This window comes from Phaseolus vulgaris, chromosome 10 (assembly GCF_000499845.2).
Source record: "Phaseolus vulgaris cultivar G19833 chromosome 10, P. vulgaris v2.0, whole genome shotgun sequence".
NCBI lineage: Eukaryota > Viridiplantae > Streptophyta > Magnoliopsida > Fabales > Fabaceae > Phaseolus > Phaseolus vulgaris.
This window is the reverse complement of record NC_023750.2, coordinates 8,527,634-8,554,484: the sequence shown is the minus strand read 5'-3', so window position 1 is coordinate 8,554,484 and position 26,851 is coordinate 8,527,634. Positions and strand designations below refer to the sequence as shown.

The 26,851-nt window shown below is 35.2% G+C and overlaps 1 protein-coding gene and 1 pseudogene across 1 annotated transcript; one reads left to right on the top strand and one right to left on the bottom strand.

Moving 5' to 3' along the window:
- The first annotated feature begins 3,109 nt into the window (after positions 1-3,109).
- On the top strand, positions 3,110-4,006 carry LOC137813864 (uncharacterized mitochondrial protein AtMg00810-like). The gene has a single exon (XM_068616325.1). The coding sequence runs from the start codon at positions 3,110-3,112 to the stop codon at positions 4,004-4,006; it is 897 nt and encodes a 298-aa protein (XP_068472426.1).
- A 3,305-nt stretch (positions 4,007-7,311) lies between these two features.
- Positions 7,312-16,330, bottom strand: LOC137813860 (disease resistance protein RPV1-like; annotated as a pseudogene).
- Positions 16,331-26,851: the final 10,521 nt, after the last annotated feature.

Genomic DNA, 26,851 nt, shown 5'->3' with positions numbered 1-26,851 from the left:
TTTCATTATGCATTTCCCATCACTTTGAAAAATGATTTGTTTTGAAAAATAACATTTTCTTGCTGTCTCAGAAAAACAACCGATTGTTTTCACGAAACAACCGATTTTTTTTACCTCTGACACATTTGAATAAAGCTATTATGATTTCTTATGCATGATTACAACTGTTTCTTTTCTTTCATAACCCATTATGAGTCAAATATGCATTCTTTGTGCCTCTGAATTAGATCATAAAGAGATGTATTCTTTGTTTTCCTTGAAATTCAAAACTTTTATGAATTGCAACCACATTGGTGGTCATGGGGTTAATGAATATTTGTGAATGTATCATTGGAATATCTGGAAGGTTTGCTCTTAACAGAAGAGAGAATATTTCTACCAAATCCACCTCTTGAGCAATCATTTGACCAACTTGAATTGTTGGATGAAGAAAAGATAAGGGGAGAAATTGTGGTCTCCTTGCTAAAATTTATGGGGTTTATGGTTCTTTGATTCTACTGCTGTCATAGCTCTGATACACCATAGATTTTGTTGCAATTTTGATATGGTATCAAAGGTTTGTTGCTGCAATGGTGCTGCTTCACATACTGGTATTCTGGTTTTTCTTAATCCTGATTTTATCCCTTCTTTCATTCTATTTGAGAAGACAAATAGGGGGAGAATGGTGTGGTTTTATGTGTTGTGTTGCTGCTGCTACACTATGGTGTTATTTGGTTTTATCATGGTTTAAATTATGTTGTTGCCATGCTCTTATTCACCATAGTTCTTCTGCACACAAGTCTCTTTTTGGCACTGGTTTTTATGGTTATTTGACTGGTTTTTCTACTTAAAAGCTTATGCAGAAAACTGGTTTTGTGTGCCTTGGTATCCTGCTGGTATACTTGCTTTGTATATGCACAAATTCTGTTTTTGCAGGACCTTTCAAGTTCAAAAACAACAACACAAACAAACCAGGGATTTGTCTTCATCAAATAGGGGGAGATTGTTGAACAAGATGCTTTGATGTCTCCAAATCCAAGAGAAAAGCTTGAAGACCTTGCTGCTGGGTGTGTGTGTGTTGTCTAGTTGTTTGAAACTTGTTAATTCACTCCTTAAGACTTGAAAAGGTTTTGAAAAATTGGTTGACTTTGCTGTCAAACCAAAACAATCGATTGTTTCGACAAAACAACCGATTGTTTTCCTGAAAACCTTAACATAATTTTTTTAAGTGGTTTTAATATGTTTTAAATGATCCTAACTACCTTGGCTCCTTTATTAAATGCTTTTGACCACTTGGTTGGTCTACATAAAGGTGGTTTTACGCTCCTAATCTTGGAGTAACATAAAGAGTTTATCAAAACAGTTTTTCCAAGATTTGAAAAAGCTTTGGATCATTCTTAAGTGTGTGGAATAGGATTGGGTTGTAATTTTGATCTTTAAGCTTTGTAATACCTAGGTGTATTCTATTCCCTTCTTCCTTGATTACTATATTTCTGTAGTTGTGTTGCCAAGGAGTGTTGTGTGTTCTTTAGGTGTTCAAGATCAACATTCTTGATGTGGTTTGCCAAAGGTAGTGTGTTTCTTGAGGGGTTCAAGGTCACTACTTTGGTGTGTGGTGTTTGTAATCTGGTTTTGATTGCATAGTGGAATACCAGTGGTTTCTGGGAATTGGATGTAGCTCTTGGTGTAAGAGTGAACCAGTATAAATTGTTTGCGTGCTTATCTCTTACCCTTAAATTTTTAAATTTTGTTTTTCAAGTTGTTTTTATAAACTGCTGATAAAAACAACCGATTGTTTCGAGAAAACAACCTATTGTTTTTCTGATATCATCTTAAAACAATTTTGGGTATTTGTTTCCTTGATTCTTTTCTCTGTAATTCAACATTGATTTTCATTATACCTTCAAAGTTTGCGAAAATCCCTCTTAAACAATTCACCCCCCCTCTTGTTTAAGGCCATATATTCTAACAGCTAGTTTTTAGGAAAAAGCTAGAAGAAGTGATTCTTCTTAATTCCTTCTCTTTAGGCTCTAGTTTGGGAAGGGACTAGAAGAATGACCTTTCAAGCTCCTTCTCTTTTGTACATTTGTGACTAGCCCTCTCTATTATAAAAGGGGTGCTTGGGTCTTTGAAATAACAAGTTGAAATTGATTTTTGAGAAGTAAAGAATCTCTACCAAATTGGTGAGTAGTGTGAGAGGCTTGTGTCTTCTCCTCTTCTAGTCTTATCTTGGGAGATCTTGGGCTCTCAAGTGGCCGCAACACTTATCTTGAAGTCAATCCACCCCTTCAAGTGGTGTGTACAATTCCAAGAGCTTCATCCACATAAGTCCATTTTCCCCTTCACTTTCCAAATTACCCATTTTTGTTCTACTTGTTTGTTTTCACTTTCAATCGGTGCAATCTGTTCCTTATGTTGTCCTCTTTCATTTGCTGCACTTACATTCAATTTTAATCGGTGCAAATTGGTTGTTCTTGCTGTTTTGGTCACGGCCTCCATGGGTATAAATGCTTTATGTTGTGCTCTTGAGTTTCTATCCATGGGTTTGTTGTTCTTGATGAGTTTCTAAGTGAGTTTGACTTGATTCTTGTGTTCTTGATTAAGTTCTTGAATGGGTAAAGAATCTTGATCCAATTCTAAAGGTGCCTATTCTTGTTCCAACTCATGTTGAATTCATTACATGTTCATATCATGTTATTGGGTTCACATCACTCTCGATCAAATTTAACAAGTTATCTCAATCAAGAATGGATACCTTTCTTGGGATGTAAAGGCTGAGAGCCCTACATTGTCAAACATAAATTTGGAATACTTGTTGGTTGTCTACTTGCAGTTGTTAGCAGTACAACCAAAGATGATAAGAAGACCTTTCCGCAGAAGCTGGAATCCTATCAAGAAAAACAACAGGTTGATTATGAGAAACAATCAGTTGAAATTCTCTAACAAGATGATCTACTTAAAAAAGAAATAGAGAATATGAATTTAGATGGTGAGACCTACTTGAAGATGAACATTTTAAAGTGCTCTATTGTTGGTACTGCATATGGTGTGCACTATAGTGAGGTTGAACTTGCTACAACAAAGTAAATGGCTTCTGATATTGGGGACCAAGATGTAAGGTTTTATGTCAATGAAGGTCAACTTGTTCTTCTTGGGACTGCAGGTCAAACAATCTAAGGATGACATCTTTCTAATTCAAACCAAGTATTGCAAGGAGATCCTCAAAAAGTTTGAGATGGAAAGGTGTAAAAAGGCAACTACACCAATGTCCACAAGCTGCTACATGGATGCTGATTTAGTTGGAACATCAGTGGATCAAAACAAATACAGGGGTTTGATTGTTTCCTTGCTTTATCTCACTGCTAGTAGGCCGATTATTATGTTTGCAGTGTGTCTTTGTGCGAGATTTCAATCCAATCCAAAGGAATCTCATTTTAAAGCTACCAAAAGAATATTGAAGTGTCTAAAGGGGACAACATTAGTTGGTTTATGGTATCCTTCTCATTTTCCTATACATCTAGTTGGATACTCAGATTTTGATTTTGCAGGGTGCGAATTGGATAGAAAAAGCACAAGTGGGACTTGTCATCTTCTTGGCTCAAGTGTCATTTCTTGGCACAGCAAAAAGCAAGCTTGTGTGGCCCTTTCAACTGCTGAAGCTGAATACACTGCTGTTGGAAGCTGTTGTGCACAAATTCTTTGGAGTAAACAACAACTAGAAGATTTTGGGTTGAAGGTTAATAAGGTACCTTTGTTGTGTGACAACACAAGTGCTATAGATCTTGCCAAAAATCATATTCAGCACTCTAGAACCAAGCACATAGAGATCTGTCATAATTTTATAAGGGATCATGTCAGTAATGGAGATTGTGATGTGAAATTCATTGAAATAGCAAACCAACTAGCATACATTTTCATGAAACCTTTGCCAAAAGACAAGTTATTTCTCTTAAGAGAAATATTTGGCCTTAAACGAGAGGGGGGGGTGAATTGTTTACAGGGGTTTTTTGAAAACTTTTTCAGCTAGAACAAAATCTTTTGTATGAAACTCAATCAAAAATTCAGTTAGCTAAGATATAAAGCACAAAATAGCAAAGCACCAGAAAAACAATCGGTTGTTTCTTCGAAACAATCGGTTGTTTATACCAGCAAAGCAATAAAAACTAAATTTAAATGAGTTTAAGGGAAGAAAGAGATACACAAACAGTTTATACTGGTTCACTCTTAAATCAAGAGTTACATCCAGTCCCCAGAAACCACTGGGCAATCCACTAAGCAATCAATACAGATTACACACAAACCACCAAAGAAGTGACCTTGAACCCTTCAAGAAACACACTTCCTTTCGCACAACACACACCAAAAATGTTGATCTTGACAACCTCAAGAGCTCACAACACTCCTTGGCAACAACACCAAAATTTACAAAGTATTCAGAACGAATTACACTTGTTTACAGAACAATCTGAAATCAATACAAATGTAATCATATTCCACTCTCTTGAGAAAATCAAAGCTGAAATGTGAATGTTCAAAACTTGAAAACAATCTTTCACAATTGAAAAACTCAAATATGTTTTTCTTATTTGTTATAAAACATAAACAAACTATTTATAGCTTTCAAAGATTGGTCAAAGCATTTAATACAAGAATGTATTGAGTTGAAAATCATTTAAAGCACATTCAACTAACAAAACATAATTCTGTTAGGATTTTCAAAAAAATAATCGATTGTTTTGGTTTGATAGCAAGTCAACCAACCAAAACAGTTTTCAACTTTTTCAAAAACACCTAAGAGTAAAACAATCGGTTGTTTCGACAAAGCAACAGATTGTTTTTCACTTAGTTTGAAAAACACTTTAATCTTAAAAGGTTTTAAAAACACTTGAGCTTTAGATTCAACAAAGAGTGGATTACACAAATAAACTACCCAGATCCTATCCTAAACACAACAGCAACTCTAGTCTTGCATCAAACACTTGGATTTGGATTCTTCAAAGCCTTTGATCACTATTGATCAACAATCTCCCCCTATTTGATGAAGACAAATCCCTGGTTACTTGTGTTGGACTTGTTTGAATCTGAAGCAGTTCCTGCAAAACAAAGTTTAAGCAATACACAACATCTATAATAGCAGGTTAGAATAGCACATTTAACTTGTTTTCTGCATAACCATTACAACAGAGAAAACCAGCCAAAAAGGCAAACCATAAAGCATCAACAGCAGCAGCAGAATTAAAAATCACTTGTAAAGTTTTAGACAACACAACACAAAATTCTCCCCCTATTTGTCTTCACAAATAGACTATAAGAAGAGATAAAACAGAAATTGTTCCAGATAAAACAAAATATAAAAAGAAAGAGCAATAAAACTTCTACAGAGCAAAAACAATCGGTTGTTTTGAGCATTCAATCGGTTATTTTTCTTCAGTAATCCTTGCCATACTGCAGCTCAAAGATCTAGTTCTGAACAACTTCAATATGTTCATCCAGGGTCTGAAAGCGAGTGTCCATGCTCTGGAATCTGTTGTCAATGTTCTGGAAATTTGTAACACAAAGATCATGGAGGTTTCTTTGATTTTCAGCAAAGCCATCATGTCTATCCACCATGAATCTTTCAAAAGAAGACATTGAGGGAATCCCATCCCCTTGATGTCCAACACTTGTTCCAGCATTAAAGTTAGTTGCAGGCTGTTCTTCATTGTGAATATCCATATCAACAGCTTGATCTTCTTCATCAAAATCAGCAGCTGCAGCACTTGAGGAACCACCATGATCACCATCTTTGCTTACCCATATTTCATTTATCTTGGTGAAAACCATTTTGCATAGTGAACCATTGTTCACTTTTTGTGTTGATTTTACCAACTCGGAGGTTTCATCTTCAAGATTCACTTCAAAATAGAGTAGAAATTTAGAAATTAATGGTAGTCACTTAATGGTAGTCACTTAACCTCATAGACTTTTGCATATGCTCTTTGATGATATGAATCTAATTGATCTTGACTTTCTTCATGATGCAGTAGATATAGACAAGATCTTCTTCTGTTAAAACAGAATGGTTGCTCCCCCTTGGAGTTAGAATCCAAGTGACAATGAGAGCCAACACCCTCTCATCTAACTTCAATCCTCCAACTGAACAAGTTCTTACTTGAGCTTGTGGATTCTTCAAACAGCTTTTGTAGTATTGAATCATGTTGAAATCTTCCACAACACCAATATTTCCTTTATTGATTCTAAGACCAGCATATTTCAACCCAGTTACAGAAGCCCATACATCATGGGTAATCTCCATGTCTACACCTTTAACATGTGAAACAAGATTGTTTCCTTCAAACTTTAGATTTGTGTAGAACACCCGAATTAAATCTGGATAAATGTTCCCCTTCATCTCCAAGAATCTTTTCAGCAACTGATCCTTGAGAAGACTTCTCCCATTGTATAGCATTTGCCTTTTCAACCAATCAAATGAGACAACTTTTGGATTGTTGATCACTTTTGTACTTGTCTCAAAGCGATACCTCTCAATTAATTCATTATCTCCTGAAAACCAGCCCTCAAGCCTTCCTCCTGACCTCACAACCCTCGTTTTGATCCTCTTGGATGTAGGTGGAGTGGGATCCATGACAGCAGAATGAGACATAGGCACACACACAAGGAGAGAAAGAGATGTTGCAAGAGATGATCCAATTGGTTGTTTTTGTGAAGGAAAACAACTTCAACAAATTTTATAGCAAATCATAAACCTTCTTTGACCCTTTGGTGATTGTGGGTTTCAGTCTTTAAGACAGAAAACTGGTCCAAGCTCTGCACAGAGAACGTCAGAAAAGAACAGAAAAATACATGGTCAGCACATGTGACCTTTGACTAGACATAAAGGCTCTTGAATTTCCAAGATATGGAATATGTTCCTTTATGACATCTTGTAACTTCCTCCAGAACCAAATCAGGCTTTCAAGACTACTTTATTGACTCAAGATCCTTTCATTATTGAGATCTTTAACAAACAGAATGTATAGAGAAATTAATTCAATTCTTCACAGTGCTGTCAGAGAAGAAACAATCGATTGTTTCGAGGAAACAATCGGTTGATTTTCTGCAGCAGTTTAACAGAATGTGATTTTCAAGCATAGACTGAGAAAGGTTCAAAACAGATGTAATTGCTTATTTGAAAAAGAAATTAATCATGAATCAGTAATTAAAAAGCAAAGATAAGGAAGGTCTTATCCTTTTATGAAGTCCCTTCAATGAGTCATTGTTTGTGATCAAGAATGCTTCTTTTGGTTTTTGAAATAGCTTGGACTGGTATACACCCTCAATTCAGTTCCAGTCTCAATCCTTTTCTTCCAAGAACCTGATCATATGACTCAGAGCTTCATGTTCCTTTAGTATCCCTGCAATAAAATGAATTCAAGCAACAAGATTTGGGCCCCTTACAAATGTGGGTCCATTTGATTTATTTTTGTCATTTGAAACCTCACAACCTTTGGGAATCCATTTCATGAAACCTCTGGGAACAGAATATTTCCTTATTTTACAGAATCTGACTGAATGGCCTCTTTTCATGCAATAAAAGCATGTAACAACCGGTTGTTTTCTTGACAGTTTTGAAAACGTCTTTGAAAACTTATCTTGCTTGTTTTGTGGATTAAAACCTAATCCAGCTCTTCCAAAAACACAATTTTGAGATGCCAAGACATTCTCAAAGTTGGATTTGCCCTTTGAAAGTTTATCCACAGTTCTAACAAGATAATGAACTTTCTTTTCAAGATTTTCACAATTTTCACAAGCAAGAGAGTCACACACATGAGAAGAGTTTTTGCAATGTTTTTCAAAATCATTTTTTGATTTTTCCAGCTCTTCTTCAAGTGTCTTAACCCTCTTTTGAAGCCAATTGTTCAGCCCTTTCAATCAGTTGTTTGAGAGAATCAATCAGTTAGTTTCTTCATGAGTTTCTTGAAAAGCTTGAAGCATTTTACTATAATTTTCAGCACTTAGGAAAGCACATGAACTTACACTGCTTTAGCTGCTTGACTCATCATCTCCTTCTGCAATTAAGCATATGTTTGCTTTTCATCTTCACTTGATGAAGAGCTTGACGAGGAGACTTAATTTTCATCCCAAGCAATATATGCTCTTCTTGATTTTCCCTTCTTCTCCTTGTAGCTTGATTTTTTTCATTGCTTTCTTTATTTGGGCAATCAGCTTTTATATGCCCATGTTCACCACAACCAAATCAAGTATAATTGTTATATTGAAATAACTAGTTTTCTTGTTGCCATACCTTTCTTTGTTGGCTTCTTTGTTGCGATTTCTTTTCAAGAATCTACTAAACTTTTTGGACAACAAGCTAAGGTTTTCTTCTTCACCTTCATTACTTGAATCTTGTTTGCTTTTGTGCTTGGCAACTTTCAAGGCAATGCTTCTCACATGTTTGTCTTCACTTTCTTGAACATTGAGTCTATTCATTTCTAACTCATGTTCTCTAAGCTTACCAAACAATGAAGTCGTTATCAAGGATGTCAAATCTTTTGATTCAGAAATTGTTGTTACCTTAGGTTGCCAAGATCTATCAAGGCACTTGAGAATCTTGATGTTTAGTTCTTCTTTATCAAAGGTTTTCCCAAGGCTCATTAGATGGTTGATGATGTGAGTGAACCTCTTTTGCACTTCATCAATAGATTCTCCCTTAAGCATTTTGAACATCTCATACTCTTGTATTAGAGTATGTTTCCTTGCTCTCTTCACATCATTTGTTCCTTCATGGGTGACTTCCAAAGTGTCCCACATCTCCTTGGCCGATGAACATTGTGATATCCTGAAAAATTCATCTGAATTCAAAGCAGATGTTATGATATTCTTGGCAATACAATCAAACTTGGCCTTTTTATTTTCAGCATCAATCCATTGGGACCAAGGTTTTTCAATAGAAGATCCATTCTTTTTCAAATTTAGGAATAAAAGGGTCATTTTCAATTGCATCCCAAATTCCTTTATCAAGAGATTCACCAAAGATTTTCATTCTAACTTTCCAGAATTGATAATTCAAACCACAGAACAGAGGTGGTCTGTTAATTGAGGCACCCTCCCCAAAAGGTAGTTTTTCAGCCATTGAAAAAAGATTTTAGGATCAAACTTGAGTATTTTTCAAGTACCAAGCTCTTGATGCCAATTGTTAGAATATTTGGCCTTAAACGAGAGGGGGGAGGGGGGTGAATTGTTTAAAGGGGTTTTTGAAAAAAATTTCAGCTAGAACAAAATCCTTTGTATGAAACTCAATCAGAAATTCAGTTAGCCAAAATATAAAGCACAAAACAGCAAAGCACCCGAAAAACAATCGGTTGTTTATACCAGCAAAGCAATAACCACTGAATTTAAATGAGTTTAAGGGAAGAAAGAGATGCACAAACATGTTATACTAGTTCACTCTTAAACCAATAGCTACATCCAATCCCTAGAAGCCACTGGGCAATCCACTAAGCAATCAATACAGATTACACACAAACCACCAAAGAAGTTACCTTGAACCCTTCAAGAAACACACTTCCTTTGGCACAATGCACACCAAGAATGTAGATCTTGACAACCTCAAGAGCACACAACACTCCTTGGCTACAACACCAAAAATTACAAAGTATTCAGAACGAATTACACTTGTTTACAGAACAATCTGAAATTAATACAGATGTAATCCTATTTCACTCTCTCTTGAGAAAACCAAAGCTGAAATGTGAATGTTCAAAACTTGAAAGCAATCTTTCACAACTGAAAAACTCAAATCTGTTTTTCTTGTTTGTTATAAAACATAAACAAACTATTTATAGCTTTCAAAGATTGGTCAAAGCATTTAATACATGAGCGTATTGAGTTGAAATCATTTAAAGCACACTCAACTAACAAAACACAATTCTGTTAGGATTTTCAAACAAACAATCGATTGAAATCATGAAGCAATCGATTGTTTTGGTTTGACAACAAGTCAACCAACCAAAACAGTTTTCAACCTTTTCAAAAACACCTAAGAGTAAAAGAATCGGTTGTTTCGACAAAACAACAGGTTGTTTTTCACTTAGTTTGAAAACACTTTAATCTTAAAAGGTTTTAAAAACATTTTAGCTTTAGATTCAACAAATAGTGGATTACACAAATAAACTACCCAGATCCTATCCTAAACACAGCAACAACTCCAACCTTGCATCAAACACTTAGATTTGGATTCTTCAAAGCCTTTGATTAGTTTTGATAAACATTGTCAAATTAAAAAAAAAAACATCCCGAGAAAACCAAGGATTTGTCTTGATGGGAGTTTAAGTTCACGCAAACAAGTGAGAGAACAAGAGTAGGAGAGGAGGGCAACAACAAATCTGAAGGCCACAACAACATTTTTTTATGAAAGAGGATGTTGACTGGGAAAGAATAGGAGCTTCAACTAAACAATGCTTCTTCAAATGCTCTTTGTTTATTCGTTCTTCTAATAACTTATTATTATACAGTTTTGAACAGCCAAAGACATTCAAATATTTAAGAGAATTCAGGCCCAATATGATATTGGGTAAGCTTACTAGGTTTTTGCAGTTTTTCAAATTCAAAAGAACAAGCTTTTTCAAAAGACCAATCGATGCATTGATTTTTTAAGCATTATGCATCCTTCAAGTTCTATCCTTTCAAGATTTAGGGCCTCTCTAACATTCAGCAACTCAACTAAATTTTAGGAGTAAGATAGATACAAAAGCTTCAAATTATGCAATGGCTACAATGATTGAAAAATAAAAGACAAAATTAATAATGAAATTTGGGTTTTCATTAATTAGTTAAAATAAATAAATTAAAGATCGTGTGAGGCATTTAACTGATTTATTTAAAAAAAACATAAAAAATTAATATACATTACCTTTGTGCCTTTCCATAGTCTTTTAATATTGCTCCGAACAAGGTGTAACTCAACTAGTTTTTCTGGGTGAAAACTTTGAGGCAAACATTTAAAAAAATATTTGCTCCAATTAAGATATGCTAGTTCATTCGAAAGATGATTGAGACTTCCTGAAAAGTTCGCACCCACAAGACTAAGCAAGTTAAGGTGTCTAATTTTTTATAGACCATCTGCCCTCACAGTCCCCAAAAGTAAATCACATTCAATATAAATGACATCAAGATTTTCAGTTGCCTACAACATTGTAAAGAAAGAATAACATTATTATACTTTTCGAAGGGTTTTCATATTCTAGAAAAAATGGCAATGTAAGATTTATACTCAATAAATTATTTTTACCTCATTGTTTAACATAGCTTTCTCGAAATCTTCGTAATCCCACAACTTACTCCACTTTAGAGGCTCCTTAGGTGAATTTTCTCTAACAATACTCTGTCCCAAATCCATCAACAACCTATGCATACAAATATTCCCATGTTCACATTTTATTAGAGATTTCTCAATCAAAGCTGGTATGCCATTTTTGTAATCAAATCCACGAAAGCTTAAAATTTCCTCCATGTCAAAATGTGTCATACAACCAACGACCTGGAGGAAGCATGCAATATCAAGAAATATTTCTTTTTCTTCTTCTTCCAACTGATCAAAACTTATACGTAAAGCATCCACAATATTTCTATCTTTATTATATCTTAGCTTACCCAATTCACTTCTCCATTGTGAGACATTTCGATCAAACAAAGATGACCCAATTACTTCAATTGCTAAGGGATGGCCTTGAGCATGAAAAAGTACCTCGCGCGCCAACTTTTCATAATCTCCCAATATATAATTAACTTTGAAAGCATGTATACAAAACAATTCTACAACATTTTTCCCAGGCAACGGGTGGACTTGATAAACATCATCCACTCCATGTGTCATCAATATATGTTCATCCCTTGAAATTATTATGATTCTGCTTCCTCCACCTACGCATCTACGTATATCTCTATTCCCTACGAACAACTTAAGTTGTAGACCTTGATCAACATTGTCAAGAACTATAAGTGTTTTGTCATTGTGCAGCCTAGTCCACACTAAATATGTTCCATCAATAGCTTTACAAATTTCAAGATTTTTCTCATTCAAAGATTGAGAAATTAGCTGCTTTTGTACACCTAATGATCTAGATTCTTGATAAGTTTTGCTTACATCATCAGTAAAACAACGAAAATCATATTGATGATAGATTCTTTCATATAAAGCTCGAGCAAGAGTTGTTTTTCCTATGCCACCCATTCCACTAATTCCAACAACTCAAACATCGTTGACTGACCCTAAACTTAGAAGATTTGTTAATTCTTCAACCTGAGACTCTATCCCAACCAATTCTTCCTTCGGAATTCTTGACATTTTGGGACCCAAAATATTTATTATGCTTTCAACAATTTTTTCCATTTGTTCATACTATGACCTGGAAATTTAATATTTACAGAAAAAAATAACAACTTAAAGATTCTAACTTTGAAAATATTATTTTCATAACAAGTATACATTTAGTTTCAATTAAATAAATTGAGGTATATAACTCACTGCATGATAAATATATAATTGTGATGAATCTTGAAACGATTACTCACTTGTTTCGGATATCCCAACCAGAGAGATTGGCGACTTGTGTGAGAGCTTGTCTCCATCTCTGAACTTCCTCCATCTTAACTTAATCTTCTCTCAATCTCTTTTCATATTCTGCAAATGCTTTCTCATAACATCCACTCTGTTTGCGCACCACAGAAGGATCAACATCATAAAAAATAGGTTTAATACACGTTTTTCAACGCAGTTACGTATCTCCGCCAGTTGACGCAAGCACCAAGTGGAGGAAGCATAGTTCTGTTAGAAGACAACAATGAAAAGTCGAGAGGTTCGAATGATGTTAATACTTCTTTAGTGAAGTCGTCACTGACCTCCACGACTTCAATGTTGATGATGAAGTAGAAATGGATAAATGATTACTTTGATGCAAGAATTAGTCGGTATTAAGTTAGATCAATGTAAGTGTGGAATGACAAGAAAATTCAAATATATATTTAGCTAATTTTTTGATTTTAACTAATAATATATACTCAACATAGTGGGTTGATTGATATTTCAAAATACCCTCATAATTTAAAAAAAAAATGTTAAAAGTGAAGTCATGTCTCACCCGCACTCACACGACTTTACCATTAATATTAAAGTCGTGTAAGTAAAAAATTATTTCACTTAAGGAGTATAAAATCGTATTTAGATAATACGATTTTTTAGCAATAAAAGTCATGTAGGTATGAATTATCTATATTTGTAATTTTTTAAACATTTGTTCATTGTTATAAATTCGAAATCAAATTGCACTACTTGGGTAAAAAGAAAGTCAATTAATGCGATGTCATCCTTATAAAAAAATGATGTGAATGCTTTAATTTTTCTGATTATGCTATTAATGTGTATTTGAAATTCCTATACAATGAAATGTATGCAGTGGGATCCTCCAACCTTAGAAAATTTGTCTCAAGATATGGTGGATCAATACTTCTTTCCTCTTAGTGAGTCTGAACCTGATCTAGAGCTGCCCACAAAAACTCGTGAAGCATTTTTTTAGTTTGTTTCCCTTGAACATCTGCATATAATACACACCATTGGTATTTTGCCAAGACTATCTTATCCTTGTACCTTTTGAACATATGATGGTAGCTTCTAGTGGTTTACCACAATAATATGTAGTTTGTTCCACCTATGGATTTTGAAACAACTTTTTGTCTTTTCAAATAATTAGTAAATGAGATTATGGTTAAATATAACCGATTTATAAAGTGATGTTAATATTAATAATATTATTAATATTAATTAATATTATTCATATTATTAATATTTATTAATGTTATAATTAATATTATTATTAACATTATATTCATATTATTAATATTTATTAATATTATTATTAATATTATTATTAATATTATTATTAACATTATTATTAATATTAATATTATTAATATTATTAATATTATTATTATTAGTATTAATATTCATATTATTATTAATATTATTAGTATTAATATTATTAGTATTAATATTCATATTATTAATATTATATTCATATTATCAATATTATATTCATATTATTAATATTATATTCATATTATCAATATTATATTCATATTATCAATATTATATTCATATTATTAATATTAATTTTGATATAAATATACATTTAGATATTTATTGTGTGTGTATAGTAGTTTTATTTGACTTGAGTAATATTACTTTTATCCGGATATAGATAGATAGAGAGAAAAAGGAAGAAATTATATAATATTAATATAACTTTAATACTATAAATACATATATATATATTGATTAATATATTTCTTTATTTAATCATTAATTTTTTAAAACTCATGGTTAAATTTAAATTTACTTCAATATTATATATATATATATATTAATATAAAATTATTTGATATCTTATTTTCAAATATAGGTTATTATAGGTAGTTGTGAAGTTTTTGTTAGATGGCTATATAGGTGCTTGTATCTTACACTTCTTTTCTGATTTGAGATTCTTGTATAAGGATTGAAATATCCTTAAAATGTTTTGTTTAATTTTTTTTATTCTTTGTCGATAAAAAAAATCTTATTTTCAAATATTTACTTACATAGATTAAAATTGATATAATGTATAATTTTTAAAATATTTTAAATTATAAATTATTTAATCACTTTGTCAGTATGATTTATATATTAGTAGAAAGGGTTATTTAGTAACAACTTTTTACATAGATTTATGGAATAATTAATATAGTTTAAACTATAATGATATGCTAACTAGTAATCTGTATTAGAGATTTAATTAATAGTTAATGTAAAAGTCATCATTTTATGTTAAAAGATAATATTGTTTGTTGACAATATTCTTTACTATAACACACAAGTAAAACCAACTACCTATAATGAACTTAATTAAGTCAATATGATCGTAAAATAATAATTAATATGATAGTTGATTTTAATGTAATAGGTAATATGATGACTATGAGTATGACATATATTAAATTTGATTCATACTAATAGATAATATAATAAATTATGTTTAGATTCAAGTAGATTATAGATAAATTAAATGTGATTCATATGTTAGTATCATTAATATTGTTAGTATCATTAATATTGTTAGTATCATTATTATTGTTAGTATTATTAATATTTTTAGTATTGTTAGTATTGTTACTATTGTTACTATTGTTACTATTGTTACTATTGTTACTATTGTTACTATTGTTACTATTGTTACTATTGTTACTATTGTTACTATTGTTACTATTGTTACTATTGTTACTATTGTTACTATTGTTACTATTGTTACTATTGTTACTATTGTTAATATTGTTACTATTGTTAATATTGTTAATATTGTTAATATTGTTAATATTGTTAATATTGTTAATATTATTAATAATAATAAGTATAATAAAAATCATAATAAAATTAAAGAATTTGCTTAGTGTAGTGGTTAAATTTTACTTGGTTGTTGAAGGATTGCTGAAGGAACCTGGCTTCGATTCCCATTATTCACTGCTAATTTTACACTGCTAATTTTATTTTATGGTGCTAATATTTACATACGGAGATCCGTATGTAATAATCTGTATGTAATTCGCGTTTTTCTTGTAGTGATAAATTTTATATAACCGATGATGTTTGTAACTTAGTTATATATTATAGTTTGACTATATTTTTGGTTGATATGGATATTCAATAATAACTTTGATCTTTTGACAGAAGAAATAATTATTGAGAAAAGTTCTATAGTGCATTGTGGAGTTAAATCTTAACTCAATCAAGATTTCTATTGAAAACTATTGTTGTCTTTTAGAAATTAAAATTGGATTGATTAAGTTACACCATCAAAAAGTCAATACTTTAACCAATCTAAGTAGTTAAATTATGTGACTTTTAAAATGTTATGGGTTAATGTTGTTTTAATCAATTAATGGTATTAACTCCTTATTTTATTTTTCAAGGTAAAATTTTAAATTTAGAGAAGTTAAATTTAGAATTTAACGTTATTTCATTTATGTGACTGAATTCACCAATTTACATAATCCAATCATATATTAATGCGTCAATTTTATTTATTTTAAAAATATTTGCATGCTTTATTATATTATCATTGTAATTTGTGTTTGTAATTAATGTACAATAGTGATTTATGGTGTGTACATTTAGAATTATTATTTTCTAATATGAGATGTAGTTATGAACTTACAATGCGTTGAGAAATCTGTAATGATTCCTGAGATGTCATCTCACCCCGGGTTTAATTCTAACTAACTTCCATTTGTCACATCGACCAGGAAGGGATGCATGAGAGATATCTTCAGCAGAACCTGATTCCATCACTTTTACTATTCTTTTCTCAAGCAAGTCATAACCTCCCCGAGAAAGCCTGCGAGGGGTAGTATTTTTTCTGCAATCATCTTAGCTTTATTCCTCGTTTCCTATCCGTACATGATACACATATAAATTATCAATTTCATGATAAGATAAAATAATATATATATATATAATGAAATGTTCACCAACCTCCCATTTCGTATCCGTTCGACTTTGAACAAATTCACACCATCTTTCACAAGGAGACCTGTCCTTGTATTTACCATAGATGTAACCAACCTCCCCGAGAAAGCACATTCAACCACCAAAACAGAATTCTGTTAGGATTTTCAAAGAAACAATCGATTGAAACCACGAAACAACTGATTGTTTGGTTTGACAGTTAAGTCAACCAAACTTACACAGTTTTCAACCTTTTCAAAAACTCCTTAAAGTAAAACAACCGGTTGATTCGACAAAACAACAAGTTGTTTTTCACTTAGTTGGAAAAACACTTTATTTCAAAAAGGATTTAAAACACATTAGCTTTAGATTCAACAAAGGAGCCGATTACAAATAAAACTACCCAGATCCCTCCCAAAACACAACAGCAACATAGCCTTGCATCAAACACAAAGGATTTGGATTCTTCAAAGTACAATTTGAATTCTTCAAGGCACTTGATCAATTTTGATCAACAATTCCAACTGCAGGCACATAACAATCATGACTATTCGTAACCGTGTCATCAGTAGGGATTTATGCGAAACCCTTTTCAACTAGACTAATATCACCATGTCCTAAGTCATCACGGTGGTCCATTATCTGCATCAAACAAGTACTCAGTGGCCAACATGAAGTCCATTATCAAAACAATTACACTTCAGTCAATTACTTAATGTAATGTTTGAGTTTTATTAAAGAACTGCATGTAGCGAGGTATATAAAATAACATGGCATATTGTGGATATGGAAGTTTATGTTGACATTCAGAAAATTTTGTCAAGTTTATTAAAGAACTACATGCAGCAACGTATAAAAAAGAACATGGCATATTGTAATATGGAATTTAATGTTGACATTTAGAAAATGTTATGAACTAAGTATGAGTTGAGGATCACATTTGAATACTAACTTTCACTAACTCACATTTAATTATTAACCGATTGAAGCTAATGTAGGAGAAATGAGTGTAAATGAGGTAACTCACATTTAATACATTTCTTCGATGTGTTCACCAACAATGTTACCTAGCATTGAATGAATGTATTTCTTGGTGGCCTTCACAAATGTTGTTCGCAAGCATTGAAGGAATGGGTGCAGTGCACTCTTTGATTTTTCCACAAAGTAAAACTTTTGGTGTGGGCAACGTTAAAGCTCATTCCACACCTCAAATAATTTTTTTAATTGTTCATTTCGCTGCTAATAAAAATAACTTTTAACATGTCTTCTTCCTTTTATTACAAAATGAAAGGTGACCAAAATGGATACATGGGACGAACTCGATATTGACACTAGCGATCTTGCTGCCTTTGTACAATGTTGCAACACAAATTGAATCGCGAACTTACTTCCAAGACTGATTGGCAATGCTCAAGCTACTATACTAAACCACAAAACACACAACAATTTATGAACGAAATTGCTGACACAAATCATCAACGTGATTTCACTAGCAATCCATGGCGTTGGCAGAACAATTATTCAATTTCATGGTCAACATAAATTAATTTCAAATAAAAATATAGTGAAGTCTTTTTATATTATCCATGAAAACTTGGTTTTATATAGGGTTGTTAGCGAAACATAACATTGATGGTCTTTCAACATTAATCTCCTTGAAAAGTACACAAGTATTGTCATTGATCACTTGTATTGTAAAAGCCTGTCAACCCAATGACCTAGGAGACATGACAATAACTATCAAGGTTATAAACTCTACATCTATATAAACCTCAAAATACTACAAATAATATACATGTTAATGGAGAAATGGCAATACATGATCCAATCTAAATTTGTAAACCCAGTGTTCATCACAAAGTGATGCTAGATAATGAAATTGGACCTGAAATTGCAATTGGGTTTGTCTTAATCTCGAAAAAGGTTATTTTCAATTACATTTCCTTGTGCTTGTGCAAGTTTTTTTCTTCAAAATGAACAAAATTTTATAAACAATTTTCTGGAATCACAGGTTGTCGTTTTCAGTCCCAACAACATCACACACTATGTCAACATCACAGTAAACACAATAGTGAAGGTACACACTACTAATGCAACAAATTGACAACAATATGAACAACAATTTCAAATAAATTTGTATATGTAAAATACATTTAGGTATTGAAAAGTGACATTGGTTCATAAATCAAATAAACTAGCAGCAGGTTCAAATATGAACAACAATTTCAAATAAACCAGTAGCAGGTTCATAAATCATTCTCTCATCACTAAAGTTCAACACCTACAAATAACACAAACTTAATTGTCTTTTTATGTCTCTGCAGATCCTAAATTGATGGTAATGTTCAATGAGGAAAACAATTGATGCCCATGTCCAATAACGACAACAATGAAAATTAATTATGATTACTTAGGTCTTGTTGTATTGTACTCTCGAAGTACTTCTAAACTTATGTAATTAACCAGACATACACCATTAAGAATGCTTTCATCTTTTACGGGAATAAGCAATACAAGGTGTTATACGTCGCTCTCTAGGTTCATACTCCCTTCGCATGTACATATTACTTCTTTCATTCACCACGTAGATGAATCTTCCATTTCATTGCAACAATTCTCTTCATCGTTACAGAACTTCGCATTGGAAAATTCCACTGCAAATTGGTTCATACATTGCACACATTAGGTTCATAAAGTTTATGGCATTTTTGTCTCTCCGTTAAGACTTTTTGCAAACGGCTAACAACTTTCTCTAGCGTCCCAATGACTACTGCTTGATGATCAAGTGCATGACTCAAGACCTCTTTTTCTTTAAGAATTTATGCAAGTTGACACTTTTTTCATGTTGCGCTTCTTTCCAATCAATACTTCAACCAATCTGAGTAGTTAAATTATGTGATTTTGTTTAGATGTTATGGATTATTTTTTTTTTAATTAATCAATGGTAATAACTCCTTATTTTATCTTTCAAGGTAAAATTTTCAATTTAGAGAAGTGAAATTTAAAATTTAACACCATTTCATTTTAAGTTATTGAACTCACCAATTTACACAATCCAATCATATATAATCAATGAAGCGGTTAATGCGTCATATTTCTTTTTGTAATTTTATTTTTTAGAATTTTTGAATGATTTATTATAATATATTGTAATTTGTTTTTGTAATTAGTGTAAAAGAGTGATTTATGGGCGTGTACATTTAGAGTTATCATTTTCTAAACTATATTTTATTACTTTGATTTTTTTTTCAAGTTTGAGAGGATTAACCAAACCCCTATTTTGAATACATCCTGAATTGTATCTTTTATTCTGAAAATATGTTTCAAAATTTATAATCTATAATGTATTAATACAAATTCATAAATTTATTTCGGAATGTGCATTTTGTTGGTTATTAATTCTGATTTTATTATTATTAATTCTGATTTTATTACTCTTAAACTATTTTACCGTATTATTGAAGTAAATCAAAATGAATGAGAATCAGTTCAACAGTTTTGCAATCTTGTGCAATTACCTTCAATCAGTTTCTACAACCTTTTGTCTTCTCTTATTTTTTTCAATTAGTTCCTACAACTGGTATCAAGAGTCAGTCTGTTATCATGAATTCTACCCAATTATCAGTCCCTATCCTTGATGGAAAAAATTACAATCGGTGGTGTGTGCAGATGAAAGTTTTGTTTGATTATCATGAGTTATGGGATGTCGTTGAGAGTAGAGTGTCTGCATTAGCTGCTAATGCAACTGAGGCACAACGAGTAGCGCATCGTGATCAGAAGAAGAAGGACAATAAGGCTTTGTATCTCATCCATCAAGGGATGAATGACGAGACGTTTGAGCAAATAGAAGGAGCAACAACTGCAAGTGATGTTTGGACAATTTTGTCAACCAATTATAAAGATGATGACAAGATCAAGAGGGTGCGTCTTCAAACCCTAAGACGCCAATATGAACTGCTACAAATGGAAACCACATAGACTGTTGATGTCTATATAAATAAAGTTCTTGCCTTAACAAATTAGATGAAGACCAATGGAGAAACACATTAGGAGCAAACAAAGGTGGAGAAGATTTTGAGATCTTTAACTCCCAGATTTGAAGAACATGTTGTTGCCGCAATTGAAGATGCCAATGACATTTCAAAAATGACAGTAAGGTTATTGTCTGGTTCCCTACGAGCGCATGAGCAACGGATGAATGAGAATAAGATTGAAAAACCAATTGAACAGGCTTTACAAGCACAAGCCTCAATTGGTAGCTCTTATCATAAACATGGTACTTATTGTAGTAAAGGTTGTGGTGGCCAAAATCATGGAGGTGCTGAGCAAAATAAATTGGTTCCAATCACAATCCAAGTTCAAATAACTCTTGGCGCGGAGGACGATGAGGCATGTATAATAAATCAAATGTGGAGTGTTATAACTGCCATAAACACAACCAATATGCAAATGAGTGCTGATCAAAAGGTGATAATCATGCTGCCAATTGTGCTCAAGAAGATAGTAATCACGAACACGATGAAGAGGATCATGCAGTACTAATGGCGGCCACATCAAATGAAACTACAAACAATCAGACTTGGTATTTGGATACAGGTTGCATGAATCATATGTGTGGTCAGAAGGAGCTTTTTGTAGATTTGGATGACTCATTTCGCACAAAAGTGAAATTCGGCGATGGCAGGTTCGTTCCGGTGACTGGAAAATGGCGAATTCTTATCACATTGAAGAATGGTGATCACTGGTACATCTACGATGTTTTCTATGTACCTGATATGAAAAGTAATTTGTTGAGTATGAGACAGCTGGCCGAAAAAAGGTTATGTGATGCACATAGTTGAAAATAAATTCTCACTTTTTGATAAAAAAAAAGTAATTTGATTCTTAAAACCTTTTTATCTAAAAACTGCATGTTTTCAGTAGATCTTCATATGGGTGATTTCAAGTGCTTGAATGCAATAGTGAATAATGAATCGTGGTTATGACATTTATGCTTTGGACACTTAAATTTTCAGAGTTTGGAAAATCTCTCCAAACGAAAGTTAGTCAATGGTTAACCCCATATCCATCACCCTGATCAATTGTGTGAGGCTTGCATTTTTGGAAAGAATCACAGGATACCATTTGTTAAGGAGCCTTGGTGTGCAAAATTTCCTTTGGAGCTTGTTCATACAGATGTTTGTGGCCCGATGAACATATCATCAATTAGAAGTAATAAGTATTTTTTAACCTTTATTTATGATTTTTCTAGGAAAACCTGGATTTATCAATCGAAAAGAAAGGACGAGGTATTCCACTACTTTAAAATATTTAAAGCATTTATTGAAAGACAGAGTGGCAGACAAATTAAGATGGTGCGTAGTGATGGAGGGGGTGAGTACAATTCTAATGAGTTCAAGATGCACTGTGAAGAACTTGGGTTGTAGCATAACATAATCTGTCCCTACACACCTCAACACAATGGAGTTGCCGAGAGAAAGAATAGAACAATCACGGACATGGCGAGGAGCATGCTTAAATCAAAAGGTATGCCAAATTATTTTTGGGTTGAGGCCGTAACATGTGCGGTATATTTGATAAACAGATCACCCACTCGGAGTGTTCCTAACACAAATCCGATTGAGGCATGGAGCGGATTCAAACCCAATGTGCAGCACTTGAAGGTATTTGGGTCAATTACTTATGCTCATGTCCCCAAGGCAGCAAGATCGAAGTTGGATGATAGGGCAGTGAAGACCATTTTCATTGGATATAAGCATGGAGGATACAAACTATACAATCCAATGACAAAGAAGGTGATTATCAGTCGTGATGTTACATTTGCCGAAGATGAGGAATGGCAATGGAATGCAACAACTGAAATGGATTCAAAAAAATGATATATTTACGTTTTGAACGATGATGTGGAAGATGGAGTCACTCTTGAAACACCTGCAGTTCAACCTGAAGTTGTAATTCAACCTGAAGTTGCAACTCCTATTGCAACTATGATGGTGCAACCAAGAAGGCAGCAACGACAACCTGTACACCTTCAAGATTGCGAAGTAAATCTTGATGATGAAGTTGATGAAAATGGAGATTTAGTTCACTTTGTTTTTCTTGCAGAATCAGAACCCGTGAGACTTGTAGATGTCATTCAACACCCTAAATGGCAAGAGGCTATGAATGAAGAATTGATGGCGATTGAGAAAAACAATATAATGACTCAAATTGGTTTTAATCTAGATGTTCCAATTAAGATTTATGTTGACAATGTCCCTGAAATTAATCTTGCAAAGAATCCAGTTTTTCATCAAAGAAGTAAACACATTGATATTCGATATCACTTCCTGCGAGACCAAGTTGGGAAGAACATGATCAAATTGGAATACTGCAGATCAGATTGCAGATATTTTCACTAAGCCATTGAAGATCAATTCTTTCATCAAGTTAAGAGATTTGTTGGGGCAGGAAGGTTGTTCCAAATCAGAATTAAGGGAGGATGTTGGTTATTAATTCAGATTTTATTATTATTAATTCTGATTTTATTACCCTTAAACTTATTTTACCGTATTATTGCATTAATGTCAGTTTAGAGGCATGTTAGTATTCCTATTTTATAGCTTCTAGTAATTGTAATTTTATTATATATATTATTGAAGTAAATCAAAATGAATGAGAATCAATTTTGCAATCTTGTGCAATTACCTTCCATCAGTTTCTACAACATTTACCTTCTCTTATTTTCTTCAATTAGTTCTGTACCGATCAGGTAGTCGGAAGTAATGACGTGGCTACAAGCGATAATATAGGCGTGTTGAGCGGAACACTTGGCTGACAGAAGGGAAGCACATCGGGAAGTTTGTGTAGTCGCCAATTGTTAGCTTGGCGTTCTCCGATCTCTGGTGTGTTTAACCGGCGGTCACCAGGCTCGTGTCATAGTCGCCGTATGTGAGTTTTAGGCGACCAAGTGGTTAGAGACCGCCGAAAGGGGCACATCGCCGAAAGATCAAGAAGGCTTGCTTAAAGCTTTTATAAAGTACGAGCACGAAGGATGAAGTTATCAGATGATCATTCCCTAGTCAGAGGTCGAGGCAAGGGAACAGTTTACCAGAACATGCACGATGTGCAAGTGAAGCAGATCGTGATAGCGGCAGGCGAGACCACAGAGAAGGTGTGCATGGTGACACCCCGTACTCGCCACTTAGAAGAGATCGCGCTCCAAGGAAGCTGTAGTTACTCCTCGCATGGGTAACTTAGTCGAATAGCTTGAAGAGTAGAGGTGACGCTCAAGTAGAAGGTGGCTCCAGATGGTGACACGTGTACAGCTGGATGCGAGCCACATGTCCAGAGGTGTAACCGTCAGGAGAGAGAAAGTGTCCAGGTATATAAGGAACTCTAACGAACTTCTGAGGTACGCGTGTTTAGAACACTTCTTTACGCTTTTGAGAACACTTGAGTACGCTGAGAGAGCACTTGCAAAGTTCCTTGAGTTTAGCTTTTCTCTCTTAGTATTTGGTGATTTAGTCACTGACTTGAGCGTCGGAGCGCGATCGGCTGCAGCGGCACCATTCTGTGTGTTTGTTTTCTTCAGGTTCTCGCGAAGAATTGAGACGTGAAGATCGAAGGCTAGCGTGGTGCGAAGCTGATCGAGAGAAGATACCTTTGACGTGGCAAGACTCTTGCACTCGAGTCAACCGGCAGGATCATCAGGCTCCCACCGTGGGGCCGTGTAAAGCGTGTTTCCCATCCACAGCGTGAGTTCTTGAAGTTTCTGAGATTCTTGTGTGGTTGTGTGCTGGTGCAACCATTTTCGGCGTTTTCCACCGTTCGTTTGAGTTTTCATTCAGTGTATCGGCGTTTTTCACCGTTCGTTCGAGCTTTCGATCGGTAGTTTGAGGTTTTCCACCGTTTGTTCGAGTTTTGTTCGGCGAATTGAAGTTTTTCTCCGTTCGTTTGGGTTCTTGTTCGGTGAGTTGAAGTTTTTCACCGTTTGTGCGAGTTTCAATCGGTGAAATTGAAGTTTTTACCGTTCGTTCGTGTTTCTGACCGGTGAATCGGGAGTTCTGGTAGAGAAGCGTTAAGTTCGTGTTGAGATTGCAAGTTTTTGTGGGGGTTTTGGCATCCGAATCTATCGGCGTGTTGTTGTGGTTGCGTTCTTGGAAGTTCTTTGGAGTTTGAGAGTTTTTGACCGATTGATTGCTGGATCGATCGTTTCGCTGGTGAAGGTTTTGTTCGCTGAAACTTGATTCGTTGTTTTTTCATGAGAAAGATGAGAAGTACGCGTTCCAGTCCGGTTGTGCCAGCTGCTGCAGAAGGCGCCATGACCATGGCGCAAATGATGGAGATCATGCGCGCATTGCAAGAAAATGTGGAGGCAACGCGCATAGAGCTGGCGAAGATGCATGAAGACCTGGTCGCCTCTTAGGCCAGGAATGAGGAGCTTAGCAAGGTCACAGAGGAATTGCGTCAAGCTCTTCAGGAGCAGAGAGGACACACAGTTGTTGAAGAAGTTGCGCCGTCATCGCCACAGCGCGTTTTCCCAATGCCGTTTGCTCAGGCGATCACGGACACGCCGATCCCTGCGAGCGTGGTACCTGTGAAAGCCTCTTTCACCGGCGTGGAGGATCCTAAAGCACATCTCACTACGTTCCACACGCAGATGATGCTGTCAAGAGGCTCAGATGCTGTATATTGCAAGATGTTTGTGAGCACGCTCCAGGGAACAACACTTGAATGGTTTGTTAGCCTGCCTACAGGTCACATAACCAATTTCCAGCAGTTTTCGAAGCTTTTCGTCGACCAGTACATTGTGAACAAGGCGCCACCTAGGGTGTCTTGTGATTTGTTCGACGTAAGGCAGTATCAGGGAGAGTCCCTCAGGGACTATCTGAATCGTTTTGGGGTACAGATGGTCCGCTCGCCTGCCAAAGATGAGGAGATGTTGGTATACGCCTTCAAAAAGGGCGTGCTGCCGGGACCTTTTTGTGAGGCGCTGATTAGGGCCCACCCCGGCACGTTTGCTGAAGTTAGGCGACTTGTTGTGGCCCACATCGTCGACGAGAGTGAGGTCACCGAGAAGAGAGGGAGCGTGGCTCCTGCTAGGCCACGAGCCCAGACTAGAATCCAGCCGCAGAGGGTGCTGGAGACGATGGCAGCTAAGAAGGATCAGAGGACTCGCCATCCTTATGATCCAAAGAAAAACAAGGGAAGGGGCCCAGGGCGCCCCAGGCAGTTCAATCGCCCACCAAGGTACAAGTTTGTCATGGGATTGGCGGACCTGATCGCCATTCCCAACATAGCTGCCAGGCTTAAAGCGCCTAAGAAAGTTGGCGACAAGGTGTTAGGACCAAAGCCAAACGCCTGGTGTGAGTTCCACCAGAGTTTTGGTCACACCCTTGATTCGTGTTTGACCCTGGGTTACCAGCTCGACGACCTAGTCAAGAGCGGCTTCTTGAATGATTACTTGCTGGACAAGAGGATGGGGGGTGCGTCGAGCTCTCAGCCAGCGAGTGGTGAGGGTCAGCAACATGAGATGCCCACTCATGGCGAGATCCACACCATCGCCGGTGGTTTCTCAGGTGGTGGGTGCACTGCATCACAGCGGAAGAAGTATGCAAGGTCTGTGATGGCAGTAGATGTGTTTGAAGATCACTCGCCAGATGTGGACATTACGTTCACAAAGGAGGATCTCAGGGACGTTGTGCCTCATGACAACGATCCCATAGTTGTCTCGCTGATCACGGCGGGAAGGAAGGTCCATCGGGTGCTGGTGGACCAAGGAAGCTCGGCAGATGTGATGTTCTGGCCGACTTTCACCAAGTTGCAACTACCCCTTGACCAGCTAAGACCCTATGGAGGATGCTTATATGGGTTCGGTGGCGATCAGGTGGAGGTCAGGGGATACATTGAGCTGAGAACAACGTTCACGGATGAGGTGGCCTCGAGGACGGAGAAAATCAAGTACCTCGTCGTGAATGCCCCCTCAGCGTATAACATTCTGTTGGGAAGGCCAACCCTCAACAGAATAGGAGCTGTGACCTCAACCAGGCACATGAAGGTTAAGTTTCCCTCAATGGAGGGGGTGGTGATCACCATCAGATCTGACCAGAAGGAGGCGAAGAAGTTCTATGAAAATAGCCTCAAGAATAAAAGGTCAGTAAGTTACATCACCACGACGCCGCCTCCTGGTGTGAAGCCCAGGCCAACAGAATGGCGAGTTTTCGATGCAGCGATGGAGGTGGCCGCCGGAGGCGATGTCACCATGATAGACGCTGAGGTTGAGGGAAAGAGCGCCGGACGGGAAGAAGAAGCGAGAAACCGCCTAGAGGAAGCGAGGGAGTCGGGAATCGCCAGGGCGGTGATCGCCAGGGAAACCAGACC

Coding starts and splice junctions, on each gene's coding strand:
- LOC137813864 (XM_068616325.1), top strand. CDS start 3,110: ATGAAGGTCAACTTGTTCTTCTTGGGACTGCAGGTCAAACAATCTAAG.